This window comes from Elephas maximus, chromosome 4 (genome assembly GCF_024166365.1).
Source record: "Elephas maximus indicus isolate mEleMax1 chromosome 4, mEleMax1 primary haplotype, whole genome shotgun sequence".
NCBI classification, from domain to species: Eukaryota; Metazoa; Chordata; class Mammalia; order Proboscidea; family Elephantidae; genus Elephas; species Elephas maximus.
In genome coordinates, this window is record NC_064822.1 from 50,593,927 (window position 1) to 50,615,819 (window position 21,893).

Sequence of the window (21,893 nt, forward strand, 5' to 3'; positions counted from 1 at the left end):
TATTGTAGGAAAAAGAATTCTGGTTTTAAATGGAGGCTACAGAGGAAATGAAGGTACCCTAGAATCCATCAATGAAAAGACTTTTTCAGCTACTATAGTTATTGAAACTGTACGTATGTTTACACAAAGACAGAAATTTTAAAATGCTTTAAAACTATACCATTGTTCTTTTTCATTGGCTTGATCTTTGTTTTATTTTAGAGTTTGAGTCTTTGGTTTGCCTTCTCTCCTTTTTGGAAATCTGTAGGCTTATTTTCCCCTATGATTCTGTCATTACTAAAGCATTTTATCTCTAATTATAATTATTGTATAAAACCTGAAAAATAAAATTTAGTGTAAATAATAAAAGAAATTACCCATGAACCTCCAGCTCAGGGATAACCCCCATTAATATTTTTATATATTTCTTTCCAGTCTTTTATTTTGTAAAATCATATACAGTTATGTATAGTTTTGTATCCTAACTTTTTTTTCTCATACCTAATATAAAACTGTTTGGCAGAGTCAAAATAGTGGGCCAAGTACAGTTATAGTTACTGGAAAAAGAGCCACAGAAATCAACGTTTTTTTTAAAGCATTAGCAGAGATCAAAAAAGTAAAGATGGTAGTTCACTGACAGCCTCATGAGTGAGGCCAAGTGAGGTCTAAGCTGTCTTCAGATGGAAAGATCAAAAACTTGCCCTTGTCCTAATTGCCTAATTCTGTTCAGAACGCTGAAGTACTATACTACATCTTTATGTCTAAATGACAGAATATTTCATCTCTAGTTTTTTTTTTTTAGTACAGTGATTTTTAGTATTTTGGGGGATAATAGTCTCCTTGGAAAGTCCAGTGAAAGTTTTGGACTCTCTAAGATATTGCACATAATTGCTAAGTTTTGTGTACTCTTTTTATGGAGTTCACAGGCTTCCTAAACCCATCCATGGACCTGTTTTAGAATATACGTGTCAGGAAGGTTTTCTGCAAGAACCATTTAGGTCCTTATTTGAAAAATGCACAATTTAAGTAAACTGAGCATTTTTTTCTGTCTCTGACAATTGTAACCTAGAAACTTGTCACTTACTAACATAAAACAAAACCCAAAACAAGCCCATTGTCGACAAGTCAATTCTGACTCATAGCAACCCTATAGACAGAGTAGAACTGCCCCATAGAGTTTCCAGGGAGTGCCTGTTGGATTCAAACTGCTGACCTTTTGGTTAGCAGCTGTAGCTCTTAACCACTACATCACCAGGGTTTCACCAGCATAATACAAGGGGGGAAAAAAGGAAAAGGGAACCTGACCTGACATGGAAGAGTTTATCAGCCTGACTTAATCAACAGATTAAAAAAAAAAAAAAAACTCAACAGATTTTTCTCTTTGACACAGTCCATATAAGGTCATGGAAAATCCCATATTTCCTTGACAGATTAATTATTCTCCACTTTTTAATTTGCTAATACTATGAAATTTAGATCCTTCTTCATATTTTTATCTAAGAGATACACAGAACAACTAATTACTATTGAGGATATTCTAGATTCAATCAAGATATCTTTGGTTCCCAATTTGTAAGATTTTCATCAAGAGCTAATTTCCTGCCTCCCTTACTATAAACCCACAGCTTCATCTTCCTTTCTAATGCATTAATTCCTCCCCTCCCCTCCCCCCAAAAATACTAAAAATCGCTGTACTGGAGATGGAAAACTGTCATTTAGAGTTAAAGATATATGGTTCTAAACAGTAAGGCAATTAGGAGAAAGGCAAGTTTCTGATGTTCCCTTCTGAAGACAGCTTACAGGAGACAATTTATATTCATTCTTTATTAATTCCTTCATACCCCATGCCTACCATAGAATATATATGCAAATCCACATAAAAAGCCTCATTGATTGCAGAGCAGCCTGTACCTCTGGAAGACGAAACCCACTTGTTGAGTTTTTCTTTTTTTTTTTGGTACCCTGCCCATATAAAATATGTTCTATGTTTGTCTTGTATGTCCCTGTGTTTTCGAAGTCACTGCCACAAAACACATAAATGTTTTAATTGATTTCTCCTGCCCTTTTTTTTTTTTAATAATTTCTGGCATCTTAAGTTTCTGTCAGTTATTTATTTGAAATTTACCCATATATTAAGCATATTTTTTTTTTATTAACTTTTATTGAGCTTCAAGTGAACGTTTACAAATCAAGTCAGAGTATCACATATAAGTTTATATACACCTTACTCCATACTTCCAATTGCTCTCCCCGTAATGAGTCGGCCCTTCCAGTCTCTCCTTTGGTGACAATTTTGCCAGCTTCCAACTTTCTCTATCCTCCCATCCCCCCTCCAGACAGGAGATGCCAACACAGTCTCAAGTGTCCACCTGATATAAATAGCTCACTCTTTATCAGCATCTCTCTCCTACCCACTGTCCAGTACCTTTCATGTCTGATGAGTTGTCTTCGGGAATGGTTCCTGTCCTGGGCCAACAGAAGGTTTGGGGACCATGACCGCCGCGATTCCTCTAGTTTCAGAAGTATGGTCTTTTTGTGAGAATTTGGGGTCTGCATCCCACTGATCTCCTGCTCCCTCAGGGGTTCTCTGTTGTGCTCCCTGTCAGGGCAGTCATCAGTTGTGGCCGGGCACCAACTAGTTCTTCTGGTCTCAGGATGATGTAGGTCTCTGGTTCATGTGGCCCTATATTAAGCATGTTTTTTTAATAGCTGATAAATTATTCAAAATCAGCCTTGCCTTTTTAGGTATTTGCCTAATAACCCAAATCTGTGGCTTCCATCTTATTCCCCAGATTTGTTGTTCTTTCAGAAAAATGTAATTGACCATAGACCTTTAAAAGTGAAACTGAAATTCAACCTGGGTCATGTTTTATCTGGAAATTTTTCCCTTAAATAAAATCATTATTATATATTAAAAAGAATGAAATTTTATAAAGCATTTTTGAGGGAAGATATGATCCTCAGTTGAAAAAAAAAGTCAAAATCTCAGTTCAGGGTTATAGTTATTGTCCTCATCACCATTTTATATTATGCGAGGGAGAGGACCAACTTTTAAATTTTAACCAAAAGATTTAATAATAATAAAAGTTGACAGTTGTTGTGCTCATACTCCTGTTACGTTGCAGGTGTTCTAAGCACTTTATCTGTGTTAACTAATTTATTCCTCCCAACAGCCCGATGATGTGTAATAAATGATAAGTCTCTTGCTGAAGGTGGGATTTGAACTGGGGTAGTTTGGCTCCAGAGCCCATATTCTTAACCTCTGTCTTCCCAGGTTATATCAGCTTTTATGAAAGATACTGTCTTTAATTAATCAGATTTTCTTCTTTCTCTTTTTGTTGGATATGGAGAAAAGAAGAAAATTTATTTAAAGTTAGATTTACTTTCTGTAATACAGGCCAACCTAACTGTCACAGCTAAACCAGGCTAGCTACCATTTAAGTATGAGTATCTGTATTACTTAAAATAATATTTGCTATAAAAAAGAAACCCCCAAATTTATAACAGCACAAACATGATAGAAATTAACTTCTCATTTTAAAAGTGCTAATGGGTATTCTTGATCAGGGAGCAACCTTTTCTAAGTGGTGATTTGTAGACCCAGGATCCTTGCAACTCAACTCGTAGGTTTACCATCATCTACAAGTGCCTTTCTTTGGTTGCCATGTTTATGTGCATCAGGCAAGGGGAAGTAAGCATGACAGGTTGTGTAGGGGAGAATATTATGGCCTGGGTCTGGAAGTGGCACATCATTTTTGTTTACTTCCAAGGTTTAGAGCTCTGTCATGTGGCCTCACCTAACTGCAGGGGGAGCTAGGATGTGCAGTAACTATCTAGGGAGCAGAGGAGATACTGAACAGTTAGTGAATCTCTGCCATAAAAAAAAAGTACCTATTAATAGAGCATCTCAGAATTCTTGCAAGTATCATTGAAGAAAATACGGTAGTTCCTAGTAAGAATTCTGTAGATGATTTCTAAAATTTTTAGAAGTATAGAAATGTTAGCTACCTTAATAGTACTTTAATGATATGGAAAAGGTAAATTTGTGTCTTTGTTCTTGTCTTTTAAGTATATGTGTGTTTTTAACCTTTTTTAAAAATTATTTTAATTTGTAGGGCCCTTTGAAAGGACGCAGAGTTGAAGGAATTCAATATGAAGACATTTCAAAACTTGCCTGAGTTTGAAAATTTATTAACAACACATTAAAATACCAAAGCATCAAATTGGTGTTCTCTAAGCATTATGAGACTCTACTGTGTTAGGGTGTTTCTTTTTTTAATAAAACAAATGGGTTTATTTAAATATTACTATATAATTGTTTAGCTAAACCTGTATAAAAATCTAATTATGTCTTAGGCAGTATCAAAACTGTAATTTTATCCTTGTTATTTTTGTTTCCTTTGTAATGTTTTTTGATCTTTATTAAAGGGATGTTGTTATATATAAAGTGTTTTAGACAATTTAGAATCATATAATTGGAGAATATCCTTCACATACTCTATATTTTCATCAATATTTGAACTATAAATATAATAACTATAAATTTAGAAAGTTGAATTATAAATATAACAGCTCTATTGAAATACAATTCACATGCTATACAATTCACCCATTTAAAGTATATAATTTGTTGATTTTTAGTATATATTCACAGAGTTGTGCAACCAACACCACTATATAATTTTAGAACATTTTCATCACCCCAAAAAAGAAAGCGTATACCATTAGCAGTCATTCCGTAATTCCCTCTTTCTGAAGCCCCTAGCAACCACTAATCTACTTTCTGTCTCTATGGATTTGCCTACTCTGAACATTTCATATAAATGGAATTATGCAATGTATGGTCTTTTTGACTGGCTTCTTATAATGTTTTCAGGGTTCATCCATGTCGTAGCATGTATCTTTGATTATCCATTCTTCAGCTGATAGATATTTGAGTTGTTTCCACTTTTTGGCTATTATACATAATGCTGCTATGAACATTCATGTGAAAATATGTTTTCAGTTTTTTGGAGTATATATATGAGTCCAGGTGGCACAGTGGTTATGAGCTCAGGCTGCTAACCAAAAAGATTGGTAATTCTGATCCACCAGCCACTTCTTGGAAACCCTATGGGGCAGTTCTACTCCTTCCTATAGGGCTGCTATGAGTCAGAATCGACTTGATGGCAACAGGTTTTTTGGGTGTATTTATATATATATATAGGGAAACCCTGGTGGTGTAGTGGTTAAGTGCTACGGCTGCTAACCAAAGGGTCGGCAGTTCGAATCCGCCAGGCGCTCCTTGGAAACTCTATCGGGCAGTTCTACTCTGTCCTATAGGGTCGCTATGAGTTGGAATCGACTTGATGGCACTGGGACTGGGATATATACACACACACACACACACACAGAGAGAGCGCTAGGAGTAGAATTGCTGAATCATATGGTAACTCTGAGTTTAATATTTTGAGAAACTGCCAAACTGTTTTCTAAAATGGCTGTGCCGTTTTATTATCCCACCAGCAATGATGAACTTAACCAACCAACAGTTGCCATCAAGTCAATCCTGACTCATGGTGACCCCACGCGTGTCAGAGTAGAATTGTGCTCCTTAGGGTTTTCAGTGAGTGAATTTTTGGAAACAGATCACCAGGCCTTTCTACCAAGATACCTCTGGGTGGACCTGAACCTCCAACCTTTCAGTTAGCAGCTGAGCACTTAGCCGTTTGCACCACATAGGGACTAATGTTGAACTATAAAACCCGTTGCCGTCGAGTTGATTCCAACTCATAGCGACCCTATAGGACAGAGTAGGACTGCCCCCATAGAGTTTCCAAGGAGTGCCTGGTGGATTCGAACTGCCGACCTTTTGGTTAGCAGTCGTAGCACTTAACCACTCAGCACCAGGGTTTCCTAATGTTGAACTATACATTTTAAAAAAGTAGAATAGTATATTACTGAGGGGTACAAAAGGCAGAAGACCTACCTCATATTTGCTTATTCAAAAAAAAGAAAAACGAAATATAATTTGTATGACTGAAAAGGAGTAGACCCTAGCTTCAGGTGCCGTGAGATCAGAGAATAAACACTTACTAGGTCTCTCTGCATCTCTGGCTTCCTCTTTGTTGGCTCCATTCTCAGGCACTGATAATAACAAGATGATTACCAGCATCTCTAGGTTTACATCATATCTTTCAGCAACACCAGAGAAAGATTATCTTCTCTAGAAGTTCAAACAAAAGGCCTGGAATTGAGCCTTGTTGAACCATACCTGGACCATACTCCAAATAAGACTGGAGTATACTGGTTGGCCAGACCTGATTCATCTGCCAACCCCTGAGCCATCTCTCTTGAGCTGAGAAAGTGAGAAGGGGTGGTTTCCTAAAGAAAATATAAATTCTGTTATCAGAAGATGGGAGAGTACATGCTAATAAGCATAAACAACTGTAAGAGGCAGTATAAGAAATAGGAATAGGGTGATATCAGTAGTTCTACAGAAAATGTTCTTAATGAATTAAGGTGTTTCAGAAATGACAGCATGGTATCATGGAAAGGGTCTAGGTTCTGGAGTTGGGTAGACTTTAGATTGAGTTTTGGCTGTTTTCTGGTCACAAACTCGTCTTAGAAAAGTTAATGTTCTTGAATCTTAATGTTCTTAAACTATAAATTGTCAGAATTAATGGGTCCTTGCAGGGTTGTGAGAACTACAGAAAATAACATACAGAATGTTAGCTATAGTACTCAGCACATCGTAGATGTTTAATAAATGGTAGTGAGTGGTACTAGCAATAGAGAGAAGCAAGCAGTAATAATTTCAGGTCTGGTGGAGCAAATGGTTAAGCACTTGACTACTAGCCTAAAGGCTGCTGGTTTAAACCCACCCAGTGGCATCTTGGAAGACAAGCCTGGTGGTCTGCTTCTGAAAGGTCAGCCTTAAAAACACTATGGAACAGTTCTACTCTGCACACATGGGATCACCAGGAGTCAGAATCAACTCTACGGCAACTTACAGCTGGTAGTAGATGGAGGCAAGCAATAATATTTGAAGGCTGGCCTGGTGTTAAGTCTGGCGTGGAGAGTTTTAATAAGGAGACTGGTTCTCCCTAATAGTAATGTAATAAAGCATGGTAGATTACATATGCCTCCCCAAAATTCGTAAGTTTGGAATCAACTCAGTGATATTCTCAGAAAAAAGTACTTTATCACTACCTTCTACTAACAGCTTCATTTAATTCCTTTCTCCAGCATCTTCCTGAAAGAATCTCAGTAAGATAAAGTAGCATACTTTAGCTTAAATTCAATTAAAAAATAATCTGAGGCACAAAATAAGATTGTAGATAGACTATAGAACACATTTTCTCCCCTAAGCTCTTAGAAGTCAGTAGTGATTATGTTAAGCAAAATGACTTCAGACATCCAAAATCAAATCTTCTATTGATTTTTTTTTTTTTTCTCTTTTTGAAACATCATTAGCTATTACTTTCATCAGCTTGCTTGGGATTATATCAAATTATTGGCATTGCTGTCTGGAAAACCAGATTCCCTGAATTTTCCTCACTGGAATGTCATTGAATCTCATTGCCTTATTTGCTGATTTTTTCTTTGTCTTCTGGCATCTACTCCTGCCTGTCAGTTTTTGCTGACACATTTGAGTCAAATTCATTCAGCAAACATTTCCTGAGTGCTTCTGGTATTTAAGGGAGTGCACTCAGTGCTAGAGATATAAAAGTGAGATGAGGTATAGACACAAAATGCCCGTTTTATAGGAATTGATAGTGTTCAGTGAATTGATATTCAAACGCAATAATAAGCCTATAAAGAAAAGCTTTTGATATTCTTGGCCCAGGACAGGAGCCATTCCCAAAGCCAACTCTTCAGACATGGATTGGACTGGACAATGGGTTGGAGAGTGATGCTGGTGAGAAGTGAGCTTCTTGGATCAGATGGACACTTGAGACTATGTTGGCATCTGCCTGAAGGGGAGATGAGAGAGTGGAGGGGTTTAGAAGCTGGCGAAATGGACACGAAAACAGAGTGGAGGGAGAAAGGGGGCTGTCTCATTAGGGGGAGAGTAATTGGGAGTGTGTAGCAAGGTGTATATGGGTTTTTGTGTGAGAGACTGACTTGATTTGTAAACTTTCACTTAAGCACAATAAAAATTATTTTTAAAAAAAGCTTTTGATAATCTGGAGCAACTAAAAATCTGCCCTGAGCAAAGGATATGAACAGGCACTTCACCAAAGAAGACATTCAGGTGGCTACCAGACACTTGAGGAAATGCTCACTATCAGATGTTAGAGAAATGCAGGTCAAAACTACAATGAGATACCATCTCACCCCAACAAGGCCAGCGTTAATCCTAAAAAATAAACAAAATAGTGTTGGGAAGGTTGTGGAGAGGCTGGAACACATACACTGCTAATGGGAATGTAAAATGGTACAACCACTTTGGAAATCGATTTGGCACTTCCTTGAAAAGCTGGAAATAGAAGTATACAATCCAGCAATCCCACTCCTTGGAAAATATCCTAGAGAAATAAGAACCGTTGCAAGAATAGAAACATGCACACCCATGTTCATTGCAGCATTGTTCGCAATAGCAAAAAGATGGAAATAACCTAGGTGCCCATCAACAGACAAATGAATTAAAAAATTATGGTATATTCACACAATGGAATACTATGCAACAATAAAGAACAACAATGAATCTTCGAAACATAACATGGATCAATCTGGAAGGCATTATGTTGAATGAAATTAGTCGCAAAAGGACAAATATTGTATGAGACCACTATTATAAGAACTCAAGAAATGGTTTAAACACAGGAGAAAACATTCTTAGCTGGTTATGAGAGTGGGGAGGGAGGGAGAAAGGTATTTACTAATAGTAGATAAGAATTAGATGAAGGGAAGGACAACACACAATACAGGAGAAGTCAGCACAACTGGAGTAAACCAAAAGCTAAGAAGTTTCCTGAGTACAACCAAACATTTCAAGGGACAGAGTAGTAGGGGCGGGGGGCCTGGGGACCATGGTTTTAGTGGACATCTAGGTCAATTGGCATAACAAAATTTATCAAGAAAATGTTCTGCATTCCACTTTGGTGAGTGGCATCTGGAGTCTTAAAAGCTAGCAAACGGCCATCTGAGATACAAAATTGGTCCCAACCCACCTGGAGCAAAGGAGAATGAAGAACACCAAAGACACAAGGAAAATATGACCAAGAGACAGGAAGGGCCACATAAACCAGAGACTCCATCAGCCTCAGACGAGAAGAACTAGATGGTGCCTGGTACTACCAATGACTGCCCTGACAGGGAACACAACAGAGTCCCTGACGGAGCTGGAGAAAAGCAGGGTGCAGAACTCAAATTCTAGTAAAAAGACAAGACTTAATGGTCTGACTGAGACTGGAGGGACCCCAGAAGACATGGCCCCCAGATTCTTTTAGCCCAGAACTGAAACCATTCCCAAAGCCAACTCTTCAGACAAAGATTAGACTGAACTGTAAGACATAAAATGATACTCGTGAAGAGAGCGCTTCTTAGCTCAAGTCGATCTTTGAGACTAAATGGGCAACTCCTTTCCAGAGGCGAGATGAGAAGGCAAAAGGGACAGGAGCTGGTTGAATGGACACAGGAAATCTGGGGTGGAAAGGAGGAGTGTGCTGTCACATTATAGGGAGAGCAACTATGGTCACATAACAATGTGTGTATAAATTTTTGTATGAGAAACTAACTTGAACTGTAAACTTTCACTTAAAGCACAATAGAAAAAAAAACTGTCGTGATTTTGCAGGACCTCAGTAAGAGACTATTAACTTGGTACCATTATACCTAGGCTCCTACTTAAGTAAAATGGAATCTCAGGATTTAAAATATGAGTCATCCTTGACTGTAAGTTAGCCATTGGGTTTATTGACGTGACCCCAGCAATGTTAATTGGAGTATTGAATCGTTCCACTATTAAAGTGAAGTATCTCTGAGTTTTCTTTCTCTTAGGTGAATATTTCAGAAGTCACCAATGTAGAGCTGGCCAGTCTGAAAAGGTATTAATAAAAATGATATTAAATTCTTACAGCACACAAGCATTTATATGTATGCAGACAGCAAGGTAATTTTTACTTGGCTCTTACTGGGTCTTTCACTGTATCTATTTCCACTGGGGATAAGGCTGAAGAGAATATGCCACTGTTTGTGGTACTAAGTGATTCGTTAAAGCATGTAAAGTGATTTGCATACAACCTCATGCTAGTAAGATACTAAACTCCTGATTCATGGTTCATTTTTACCAACACTGAATGAGTCGTTCTTTAATTCTCTTCTTTTTGTTGTTTCTTTGTATTGGCAACGGTCTGACCCTAAGAAAACTATTTTAATAATCAGTAATTTAAAAGCACAAACAAAAACTTATGACAAAGGTATGATCTGGGCCAAGAGTCTCGTTTTTCTCAAACAAGGCTTCTATTTTCCTGGCAATAAGACATACACATTCAGTTGGTTTAATGGCAACTATTTAGATTGATACTTAGAAAAAGCTTTGAAAATAGGGTACATAAGTCCTAAAGATGATTAATATTTCTGACAACTGGCAGCCCTGTAATACCCTTAGCTGAGATTTAAGTTGAATACCACTGTTGTTGTTAGGTGCCGTTGAGTTGGTTCCCACTAGTAGCAACCTCTATGTACAACAGAACGAAACACTGCTGGTCCTGCACCATTCTCATAATCGTTGTTATGCATCAGCCCATTGTTGAAGCCACTGTGTTAGTCTATCTCCTTGAGGGTCTTCCTCTTTTTCACTGACCCTCTACTTTACCAAGCATGATGTCCTTCTCCAGGGACTGATCCCTCCTGATAACATGTCCAAAGTACATGAGATAAAGCCTCGCAGTCCTTGCTTTTAAGGAGCATTCTGGCTATACTTCTTCCAGGATAAATTTGTTCTTTCTACTGGCAATCAATGGTATATTCGATATTCTTTGCCAACACCACAATTCAAAGGTGCCAGTTCTCCTTCAGTGTTCTTTATTCATTGTCCAGCTTTTGTATACATATGAGGCAGTTGAAAACACCATGGCTTGGGTCAGGCGCACCTTAATCTTCAAGGTGACATCTTTGCTTTTTAACACTTCAGAGAGGTCTTTCGCAGCAGTTTTGCCCAATGCAATGCGTCTTTTGATTTCTTGACTGCTGCTTCCATGGCTGTTGATTGTGGATCCAAGTAAAATGAAATCCTTGACAACTTCAATCTTTTCTCTGTTTATCATGATGTTGCTTATCGGTCCAGTTGTGAGGATTTTTGTTTTCTTTATGTTGGAGTGTAATCCATACTGAAGGCTATGGTCTTTGTCTTCATCAGTAAGTGCTTCAAGTCCTCTTCACTTTCAGCAAGCAAAATTGTGTCGTCTGCATAGCGCAGGTTGTTAATATGTCTTCCTAAATACCACTATTCTATACAAATTTCAATATCGATGAACTACCAATGGGTGGTAAGGTGCTCCAAGGAATAATCAAACATAATACAAGTCATTGTCAAGTTGTTTTTCTTTATCACTGAGCGATACCTTCAGAAACTAACCAAGAAAGTATTTCCATTAATTAGATTCCTTCATTTGATATTCAAAATGGATTATTCATTTGGAACTCAAAATTGGTTATTTAGGAAAGGTTCATAGAGGGACACAGGTGAACAGTAAAAATTTCTTACAGGTAATGAATTTCAAAACAGCAGCAATTAATAAAATTTTGATAATTTGAGTCATATATGGATTTGATTTTATATCTAGCTTTTTTTTAAATAAGCCTCAGTTGTCCAGTATCCTGAATATAAACCCCAAGATTTTCGCCATTATTTTAAAAACAACTGAGCACTGTGAGGAGTCAAACTAAGCTTATATATAAGGGTAGAAGTTTTAAATCAAGAGTTTTACCAAGTAATAATTATAAGAACCCACTTTAGACATTTGTGTTAAATATTAGCATTTCGAGATTAGTATTTTTGAAATAGCAGATGGAAAAGATATAGTGGTTTGGTTTGCTTTATTTTTAATGTGTTATAGGTGACCAATTTTTGGAGAAAAGAATGAAGCTAAAGAGCAATGCCATTTACCACTTCAGTAATGAAGTTACCTTTATGGAATAATCAGAATTCTTTAATCTTCCACAATTAAGCCAAAAGACAATCACTTTCTTTTTTTGTTTGTTTGTTTGTTTCAAATATGGGTTGGGTATGTGCAAAAAGAGGGAATTTCATCTACTTTCTAAAATGAAAAATGATCTTTACCAAATTATGGGAAAAAAACTTCATGAAAATGAACCTTTAAAACTCGTTTTAAAAGTGCAATTTGACCTTTTAAAGTATATTTATTTTTAAAGTTATAAACAAAGAATTTTAATGGATCAGACTTGCACCTTTTCACCAAAATTCACCATAGTTTATTAATCATATCAAATCCTAAGTTATTAAATTATTTTTAAATAAAGTCTAATATAAGGTTTAAAATGTAAATGTGGCATTATTCTTAGGAATTGTTTAAATACAAAAGGACTACAAAGAGTACTAAGGAAGACTGTGGTCAAGATATGGTAAATTTGTATGAACTTTGGTTCACAGACCGGAGGCTTCCAGAGAATTTCGAACTATGGTTCTCTCAGAATTCATTTAGTAATATTAACACTGTATGCAATTAACCATCAGATTTTAAACATGTAAAGAGTTGGGGAGCAACAAAATCTCCTAGGTGATCTTTTAATGATTTCAGGGAATCAGGGCTCTTATGTGATTATAATTTAATAGGCAGAAACCTACCCAATTTTATTATATCTGACCTGGAGAATGACTGAATAGAATGAGGTTGGTCAACTGAGACATTGTGGACTAAAAAGGGGCCGGCACTATGGAGGAAACCTTGGCTAAGCATATTGGAGCATCACAGGTACCTTGACAGGGCTATCCCTAAGGGGTGTCAGGACTTCAACATGAGCTGCAAAACAACTAAGATCAGGTAACCTCTTGTTCTCATTTCATGCTCACCAACTAACACTCTTATAATTGAACTTCCCGTATAATTGATAGCATAAAAATGTACTCAACTGGCAAGGCTGAGGAACTGACGCTCGACAATAGTGAAACCATCATAGGAAATGCCAAATCTAGGGCTCTGTCTGGAGGCCAACTTTCTTCTGCATTAGCTCGATTAACACCCCGTAGCAGTTGAAAAGGCAAAAAAAAAAAAAATCCTAAGGCTTCTTTGCAAAACATTTTCTTTAGATATTTAACAGGTTTTTTATAAACTACTGTTATGTGTGGTTAGTTTCTAATTATTCAAACTAAAGAATGACTGCACAGTGGCAGAAAAATTGTATTTATACAAGTAATTTCCCAAACTTTATTTATAAACCTTTAAGGCCATTTGAGATAGCTATAGAGCTGAGGCACGAGGTAATCCTTGTAATGTCCATCGATGAAACCTTTTCCACTGTTGTGCACAAACCAGCAGGGAACATCAGTTCCAAATACTGTATCTGTTCTGTAGTCTTTTTGTAAGCCTCTGTAAGGAAAATGATATGCATGGTCAGGGGAGAGACCAAAGCATGGTTAGCCTGGCATCTATCACCACGTGTTCCTCTCCCCATCCATGCCTGCTTTCTAAGTCATGTGAAATATCAGAGTCTGGAGATTAGTGTTGGAAGGACAGAGAACAAGCATTTCATCCTTAGATAATTCAAATAACCCCTATAGAGATAATAACAATATGGGCTTTACCAGGAAAAAAAAAAAAAAAAAACTGAAGGAAAGAAGGCAAGAACAAAACTCCAAAGTATAGTGGGCTCACCTTAAAATGTTATGTGAAGAATGAACCTGAGATGCCTCTTACCTTTACTTTATGGATGTTTTGTTTTTGCATAATGCCAGCTATTTGTGAGCAAATTCATGTTCTCCACTGGAGGATAAAGAAGCCAATGATTTGAAAAGTTTGTGACATACTGCCATTAAGGAACCTTAAAAGTATATAATTGTGCATAGCCCACAGGCCAACTCAGTTTCAGTTATGTATCATGAAGTGCTCCAGTAGATGAAATGGTGGCCCAACATTTGCCTTTGACAGTAGCATATAATAGATGCTCTTTTACCAACGTCATTATTGTTATTATTAATTGATGTACACTATTTCTTCTTTAAAACATGCTCACTAATGCATTGGCTACTCTCTAGTCTGCTGATACCAGTTGAGTGGATGCTCACTAAAAGTATTTTTGTTTAATAAAATGATTTTTGTGGCTATTCTTACTGTAATTGTGTGATTTAATTGTTATTGTAGTATAATATGGTCTAAGTATATGGAAGTCAATGACATTTGTGTCATTAGAGTTAGCAAAGTCAGTTGCTTTGTAAAAACTCTAAAAAGGCAAAAAAAATGCTAAAAAGTATATCAAATTAGATGTGAGACAACTGGGGAAAATTAGAAAGATTTATAAGAGTTTTACACTCAATACTTTTCAAGTGTCTATGTTCTCATTTCAAAATGAAGCATTATGGGTATGGTTTGTGTAAGAAAAGGTACTCAAAAATGACTTCAGTAGATATATACTCAAAAAGAAGGTTCTGGTCTTACATAAAAATTACATTCATTCTCAAGCACCATGGTACATAGCAATTTTTATAATTCCCTCCTTGGACCCAACTTTCCTATTACCCAATTTGTTACCATAGGGCTTCTAATGTACGCAAATGAGAATGACTGATTAATACGCTTATTGGTCTTGGCATTTGATGACACATAATTCTATATCTAGTCATTATTTGCATTTAAAGATTAACTACCTGCAGTGTCAATATGCAAAAGTATGTACATGTCAATTTCTAATGAATTGTTTAGTTTGAGGGAGGTAATGCTTAAGACAGCTTTTCTTGCTCTTGCACTTTGCTATGTAGGTCCAGTCCAAACAGGACTCCTTTTTGTTACTTCTGTATGTGTTGAGTCCTACCTGGTGACAGTCAGCTTTTGTCCTTTCACTTCCATGCTTGCCTCTGGCTTCTTAGGGTTCTTTCCCGGTCTCTCATTGAAAATGTGTATCTCAGGCTCATGCATGAACTGGCCTAATGAAACAAAGTCCAGGCACTTATTACATTTAATCCATGGTTAAATAAAAAGACAGGTTCCTCATTTAATCCAAGCTACACTTTGGTCCTCCCTCTAGAATTTCTAGGGTAGAAAGCCATGCTGAGAGGAAAAGGGAGCAACTATGTGAGGGACGGGTTCCTTTCCCAGAGCAACTCCATGCTGTTTCCCTCATAGTTATTTTATATATGAGATTGATCCTCCAAGACTACAAGTAAAATGGAAGTCCTGCTGGGAGGGGAATGAAAGCTAGCACCTGAAAGCATGTCTCAAATCATAGAAATCTGAAGTTTTAACCATTCCTAGAAAACTAAGGAAAGTTGATGCCCCACTTGGCATCACGAGACTTCCTAAAACAGATAAGCTCTCTTCCATTAAAAAAAAAATTTTTTGACTTAAGACTTAAAGTTTATCTGTTCCATTTATCTTTCCCTTCTCTTAACATGGCAGCCTGGGTGATGTTTGGCTACTAACTGAAATGTTGGCAGTTCAAATTCACCCAGAGGTGTCTTGGAAGAAAGGCCTGGTGACCTACTTCCAAAAGATCAGAGCAATTGAAAACCCTATGGAGGACAATTCTACTCTGAAACACATGGGGTCGCCACGAGTCAGAATCAGCTGGACAGCAACTCATTTGGATTTTAGGTTTCTCTTAACATTTCCATTTGTGATTATGAAATTCTGGTTCTAGGAAAACCTTGTCTGGAATAGCAGACAGTCCTGGCTATAGCATTCCTGAGTCACCCTGCACAGTTATGTTAGGTCCTCCCTGAGCTCCGACCTATCATTTCTAACCACTGTCACCTAAAGCTGTTAAAGCCCAAAGTGTTACCCACACTTGCCAGATGGTTGATACTTTACCTATTAGTCCATGTGCATTAGGTGAAAACTTGTTTGTAGGGGGAATGTAGATCCCCAAAAAGTCTACATTGATTGGATGCTTCTTCCAAACACGATGAAGTAAAACAGAAAAGGACATCTCTTTATCCAGGGTGATAGTCACAGTTTTTTCTTTCTTCACTGAGACAAGCACCCTAGTGTGAAAGTCAAAATGGAATTGACCATTCCAGAACAGACTCTTAGAAAGTTGTTCTTCTCGTCCCTAATATGAACTCTCCATTCCTCCTAGTACAATTCCAGCGGATCTCTAGAGCTTTACAATGTGATTGCTATGGCATGTTGCTGTTTTAGCTCCCAGGTCTAAAATTATGTCAATTGATATGTTTGTATATGAGTAATCAGTTAACAGATACTAATTGGGAAGATGGAGCCCTGGTGCGCAGTGGTTAAGAGTTTGGCTACTAACCAAAAGGTCAGCAGTTCAAACCCACCAGCCACTCCTTGGAAACCCTATGGGGTAGTTCTACTCTATCCTATAAGGTTGCTATGAGTTGAGATCGACTCGATGGCAACAGGTTAATTGAGAAGGTAAGTAGTACGTATAAGACATAATCACTGTTTCCAAGCACACTCTCTGACATAGAATCTGCTGTGAATTCCAGCTGATGAATTAATTTACTTACCAACACATATTTATTGAGTACTTACTAGATGCCAGTCACAAGGCTAAACACTGAGGCACAATGGTGAACAAAACACATGGTCCCTGCTGCCAGGCAGCAGGGTATTGGGTAAATAACATTTTTCTGAACTTTGGCTTCCTAATATTTAAAATGGTGATTTTAAGTTCTGTGTTTGTGTTGGTAATGCCTGGGTTTATTTATGGAGTCATTTGTCAAGGACAAGTCCTAATTCCAATGTGATAATACTTGCCTTTGATTAATGACATGCACTGTGTCAGCCCAGGACAAGATGGACACATGAGAACCACGAGTCAGGGTAATGTTCTCAGTGCTGATTTCTATTTTCATGTCTTCACTTTGGAAATAAAATCCCAGCTTTCCAAAATAGGTGTTTAGTTTATTGTTCTTGGGCTTCTTGGCACCAATGAGCTGACCATTGACCAAAATCCCTACAGAAAAAAAAAAAAAGTTTTTTTCCCTCTTGTGTGCCATTATGTGTATGAGAGTGTGTATGCACCGTAATTCAAATTTATAAAACATGGCAATATGGGAGAATTATTGTTATTATTTTGCTTCAGAATTTAAATAATATTTTTCTCTTGTAACTCTTATTTTATAGGGATATATGTTATAATTTAGTTATATCACAATAAGATCTACTTATTCAAGGAGAATATTTTACCTGTAACAGTTCAAAATACTTAGGAATGTGTTTATAATTAATTTCTCACTAATTATTGGAGTTTGAAATACATGGGACTTCATTTAAGGTGAGAAAGAAAAAAAGAAGACAGTGAAATATGGCAGTTTTCAGTTTTTCTTTGATTCAGATGTAGTTTCTTTTTATTTTACCTGATTCTGGATCAGAAACCAGGCTGAGGATTTTTCCAGGTTCTGAGTCAATATTGAAACAAATATTCTTTTGGCTTTTTGGAAGGTAAATGATGAAGTGTGGGTCATTTTCAACTGGAAAACATACAAGGAAAATAAAAACAGACAATACTGGTTTTAAACAGTATTTATTCCTGAACATTTTTAGCAAGAACAAATATTTATTTTGTTTCTAATATGTGCTAGGTACTATTCTAGCATTGAGGACCCAGCGGTCCGCACGCCATAGTCCTTTCCTCATGGAGCCACCACTAAAGATTTATGTTATTTAATAAATACAGTGGATATTTATTGTGTAGCTATCACATATGGGTTGTGTGAGACACAGAAACAATAACAAAGATAAAAATGAGTAAGACACAGGAATAAGAAACACATGATACATAGACAGACAGATGATAGTTTTTTTTTTTTTTTAAGTAGCCATACACAGTGCAGAAAAATAAAGGGGATACAATATCATTTATTAATGTACAGGCTAACACTAATTGAGTCCAAGAGCAATGAAGAATCAAGCTAATCCCAAGAGAACCCCCCTTTATTCCCAGGACACAATTATCCAGGCTAATTGTTCCTGATATTTATCTATCTATTTAACCACCCACCGAATATTTGGTGAGGGAAAAAAAAAAAAAAGACTATGAGAAAAACACTAAATTAGACAATGTTTGATGCAATTATAAGTAAGTCATGGCCTGTACCTTCAAGAGTGTAATAATTTTGTGAAAGAGGAAGATATAACCACTAATGTAAGATACAATAATGTAAATGGTACAATAATGTCCTAAGCAAAATGCCGTGAGAATGAAGATGAATGAACGGTTAATTCCACCTAGTCAAACTGTGAAGGGACTTGTGAAGGAGTTGGCTTTTGAACTAAGTCTTGAAGGTAGGAGGAGAAGAGGGGAAGACATAAGACTAAAAAGGAAAAGATAATCTATGCCAAATGGACAGGATGAGGAAAGGCAGGGAGGCAGAAAAGTTTGCGACTTGTTTAGAAAAGTAGCTTAATGTGGCTGGAAGGTGGATTCTTGAAGGATGAAGAAAAAAAGCTAAGACTAAAACTAAATCATAGAGATCCTTGAATACCATGCTAAAGAATGGGCTTTTACTCTGTTGGGTAGCTATTAAAGGTTTTTGGGAATAAATGTTGACATGACTTGACCCTCATTTTAAGAAAATTACTGGCAGTACTATAAATAAAGTACTAAGAAGTAGACATAGGAAAATTATTAGTAGCTAAAGTAGTTTTTTTTTTTTTTTTTTTAAAGTAGTAATGAAGGCAAGAAATATTAAACTCAAGAGCTGATAATGAATGAGGTTGGTAAGGGAGGAAAAGTCCCAGAGATATTTCAGTAGAGCCCACAACATCTGCTAACAGAGTGGAAATCCTGGTGGCGTAGCAGTTAAGAGCTAGAGCTGCTAACCAAAACGTCAGCAGTTCGTATCTGCCAGGCGCTCCTTGGAAACCCTATGGGGCAGTTCTACTCTGTCCTATAGGGTCACTATGAGTCGGAATCAACTCAATGGCAGCAGATTTTTTTTTTTTTTTTTGGTAACTGAGTGGAGAGGAAGAACTCAATGCTACCAGGTTTCTAGTCTTAGTAACTGAAGGGATTGAAGTGGAAGGTTTGAACTGGAGAGAAATGCAGAAATGCAATGGTTGTGTTTTCTGAGAAAAAAAAAAAAAGGAAGAGTAGGCTACCATCCAATGAAAAGTTACTGTTTTCTAGGTGTTATTGCAAAACCCCTTGCAAATATTAACTCAATTCGTTCTTGCTGTAACTTTGCAGAGATGTTATGTGACTTGGCCGAGGTCACAGCACAGAATTAGTAAGTGGCAGGGCTGATTCAGACTCAAGCTATCTGATTACAAGCCCATGCTCCCGACCACCCTGATATGTTGTACTCATTCATTTTCAAGTGTGTATTTTATAATTTGAAAGAGTATAAACTGATTCAGGACAGGAACAAAATCTTATGCTTTTTGGCATCCAGCACACCACCAACGTCGTGCTTCGTCAATAAATATTTGGTTAATTGATTTTGTGTTGGAGCTGGGCTTTAGAGGGCATCATTAAAATGGAGAACAGAGGTTCTTAGCCATTTCTTTTTTAAGTCAAAAAAGACCATCTTTTTACAATATCCTCCTCCTTTATTTACACAAATATGGTGTTTTGAAATATTTTGTTTGAAGGAAATTGCTTTTATTAAAAATAATGATTGATATTGCCATTTTAGTTGGCCAAAGCCAAAATCCCACCAGATCTTCTGATAAGCAAGAAATAGTTAGTTCTACCATACAAGTATACCATACTTGATATAATTCCAAGCAAAAGAAATGAAATGTCATATTTAAGTTAGCCCGTGTAACCTTAAATTCTGATTAGGTTGAAAGTAGCTTGAGTATCCCCATGACTAACTTCATATATTCTTAAGGCCTAATTTTATGGGCACAAGACTACCCAGTGTTTATTGAGCTCCTACTAGGTGCCAGGAACTTACCACATAACAACCCTGTTGCTGTTGTCGTGTGCTGTTGAGTCAATCCCAACTTATGTGGGTTTTTATTTTTTTTTTATATGACAGAGTAGAACTGCCTCATAGGGTTTCATAAGCTGTAATCTTTATGGAAGCAGATTACCAGGTCTTTCTCCCATGGAGGGGCTGGTGGGTTCTAACCACTGACTTTTCAGTTAGCATCCAACACTACAGGGGAGCTATTATCATCCCCATTTTATAAGTGGACTAACTGAGACCCAGAGAGTTTTCAGTGCACCCCCAAGGTCACGTGGACAGAGTTGGACCCAAGTACTGCCTGATTCTCAAGGCATTGTCCTTTTTACTGCATCATACAGTGCAGACTAGAAACTCTGAGGGGACTCTGCATTCTTTTTGGAAGAAGTAGGGAGAGTGTAAGAAGAATATTTACAAATAAACTCTATCTGTACATTTTTCTACAGAAGTTTTATTTTATAAAGTGACTGTTTAAGTGGCTCACTCACATGTCATTGCAGTAGTCTCTTGCTCTTAGCAGCTACTCATTAGGGAAAGGTGTAATAAAAAATAGCTACTGTGCAAACACAGTAATCTGCCACCTAGATTCCCTACTCGTAGGTGCAGCTTAAGGTTGCCGTTTTTAACTGAAAGTTAAATGCAGAGTCCCTTGTTGGCTTCATAGCCAGGAGTGATGAGGTAAGAGAGCTGAAGGGTGGTTGTATGAATGATTGTTATTATTGTTGTGTGCTGTAGAGTCAATTCTCACTCATAGTGACCCCATGTGACAGAGGAGAACAGCCCTACAGGGTTTCGTAGGTTGTAATTTTTACAGGAGCAGATCACCAAGTCTTTTCTCCCTGGGAGTCACTGGTGGATTCAAACTGCAGCTGAATGCTTAACCATCGCACCACCAGGGCTCCTTTATGGATGATTACGGCCTATGAAAGAGTGAAGAAGCAGATCACTTAGGACCCACAAAAAATAATTTTAGAGATAAGTCATAGGGGTGAGATGAAATCACTTTAAACGTCTATTAAAAGTCCTTGCTAAGTTTTCTCTGTTACGATGTTTGGTGAGTGGTGAGTATACAATCTTCTTGAGAAACCAGTTCTGAGCATTTCCTGATAGAAGAGTTTATATTCCAGGCAGTCTAGAAATGCCGCCTATTACTAAGCATAACACAAGCTACCCTTGTATGTAAATTTTAAAAACCCAAATTAAGCTGGTACTTCAGATCTTCCTGTAGGGAGAGGGACATGCTCTCTCTTTGAATATTGAAACTTATTTCTTTCTAATGTCAGGAAAGGTGTATCTCAGGGTTGTATCCCTTCACTGTACTTATTCAATCTGTATGCTGAGCAAATAATCCGAGAAGTAGGACTATTTGAAAAAGAAAGTGGCATCAGGATTGGAGGAAGACTCATTATCAACCTGTGTTATGCAGATGGCACAGTCTTGCTTGCTGAAGGTGAAGAGGGCTTGAAGCACTTACTAATGAAGATCAAAGACTACGCCTTCAGTATGGATTACACTTCAATTTAAAGAAAACAAAGATCCTCACACCTGGACTAAATAAGTAACATCATGATAAATGGAGAAAAGACAGAAGCTGTCAAGGATTTCATTTTACTTGGATTCGCCATCAATGCCCAGGGAAGCAGGAGTCAAGAAATCAAACGACGCATTGCATTGGGCAAATCTGCTGCAAAATACTTCTTTAAAGTGTTGAAAAGCAAAGATGTCATTTGAGGACTAAGTTGCACCTGATCCAAGCCATGGTATTTTCAGTCACCTTATATGCACGCAAAAAACTGGACAATGAATAAGGAAGAGTGAAGAAGAATTGACACCTTTGAATTGTGGTGTTGGCGAAGAACAACGAATATATATATAT

General features: G+C 37.2%; 2 protein-coding genes across 2 annotated transcripts in view; one reads left to right on the plus strand and one right to left on the minus strand.

The window, feature by feature from the left end:
- KIN (Kin17 DNA and RNA binding protein) overlaps nucleotides 1-4,407 on the plus strand; it is a 33,126-nt gene extending 28,719 nt beyond the window's left edge. Inside the window, exons 12-13 of the mRNA XM_049882012.1 lie at nucleotides 9-109; nucleotides 4,095-4,407. Of these exons, the coding sequence (XP_049737969.1) occupies nucleotides 9-109; nucleotides 4,095-4,157 (164 nt within the window). The 3' untranslated portion in view covers nucleotides 4,158-4,407. The remainder of the gene's footprint in view (nucleotides 1-8; nucleotides 110-4,094) is intronic.
- An 8,959-nt stretch (nucleotides 4,408-13,366) lies between these two features.
- ITIH2 (inter-alpha-trypsin inhibitor heavy chain 2) overlaps nucleotides 13,367-21,893 on the minus strand; it is a 43,711-nt gene continuing 35,184 nt past the window's right edge. Inside the window, exons 17-21 of the mRNA XM_049881479.1 lie at nucleotides 17,462-17,575; nucleotides 16,860-17,058; nucleotides 15,948-16,120; nucleotides 14,953-15,064; nucleotides 13,367-13,514 (exon numbers count right to left, since the gene is read on the minus strand). Of these exons, the coding sequence (XP_049737436.1) occupies nucleotides 13,367-13,514; nucleotides 14,953-15,064; nucleotides 15,948-16,120; nucleotides 16,860-17,058; nucleotides 17,462-17,575 (746 nt within the window). The remainder of the gene's footprint in view (nucleotides 13,515-14,952; nucleotides 15,065-15,947; nucleotides 16,121-16,859; nucleotides 17,059-17,461; nucleotides 17,576-21,893) is intronic.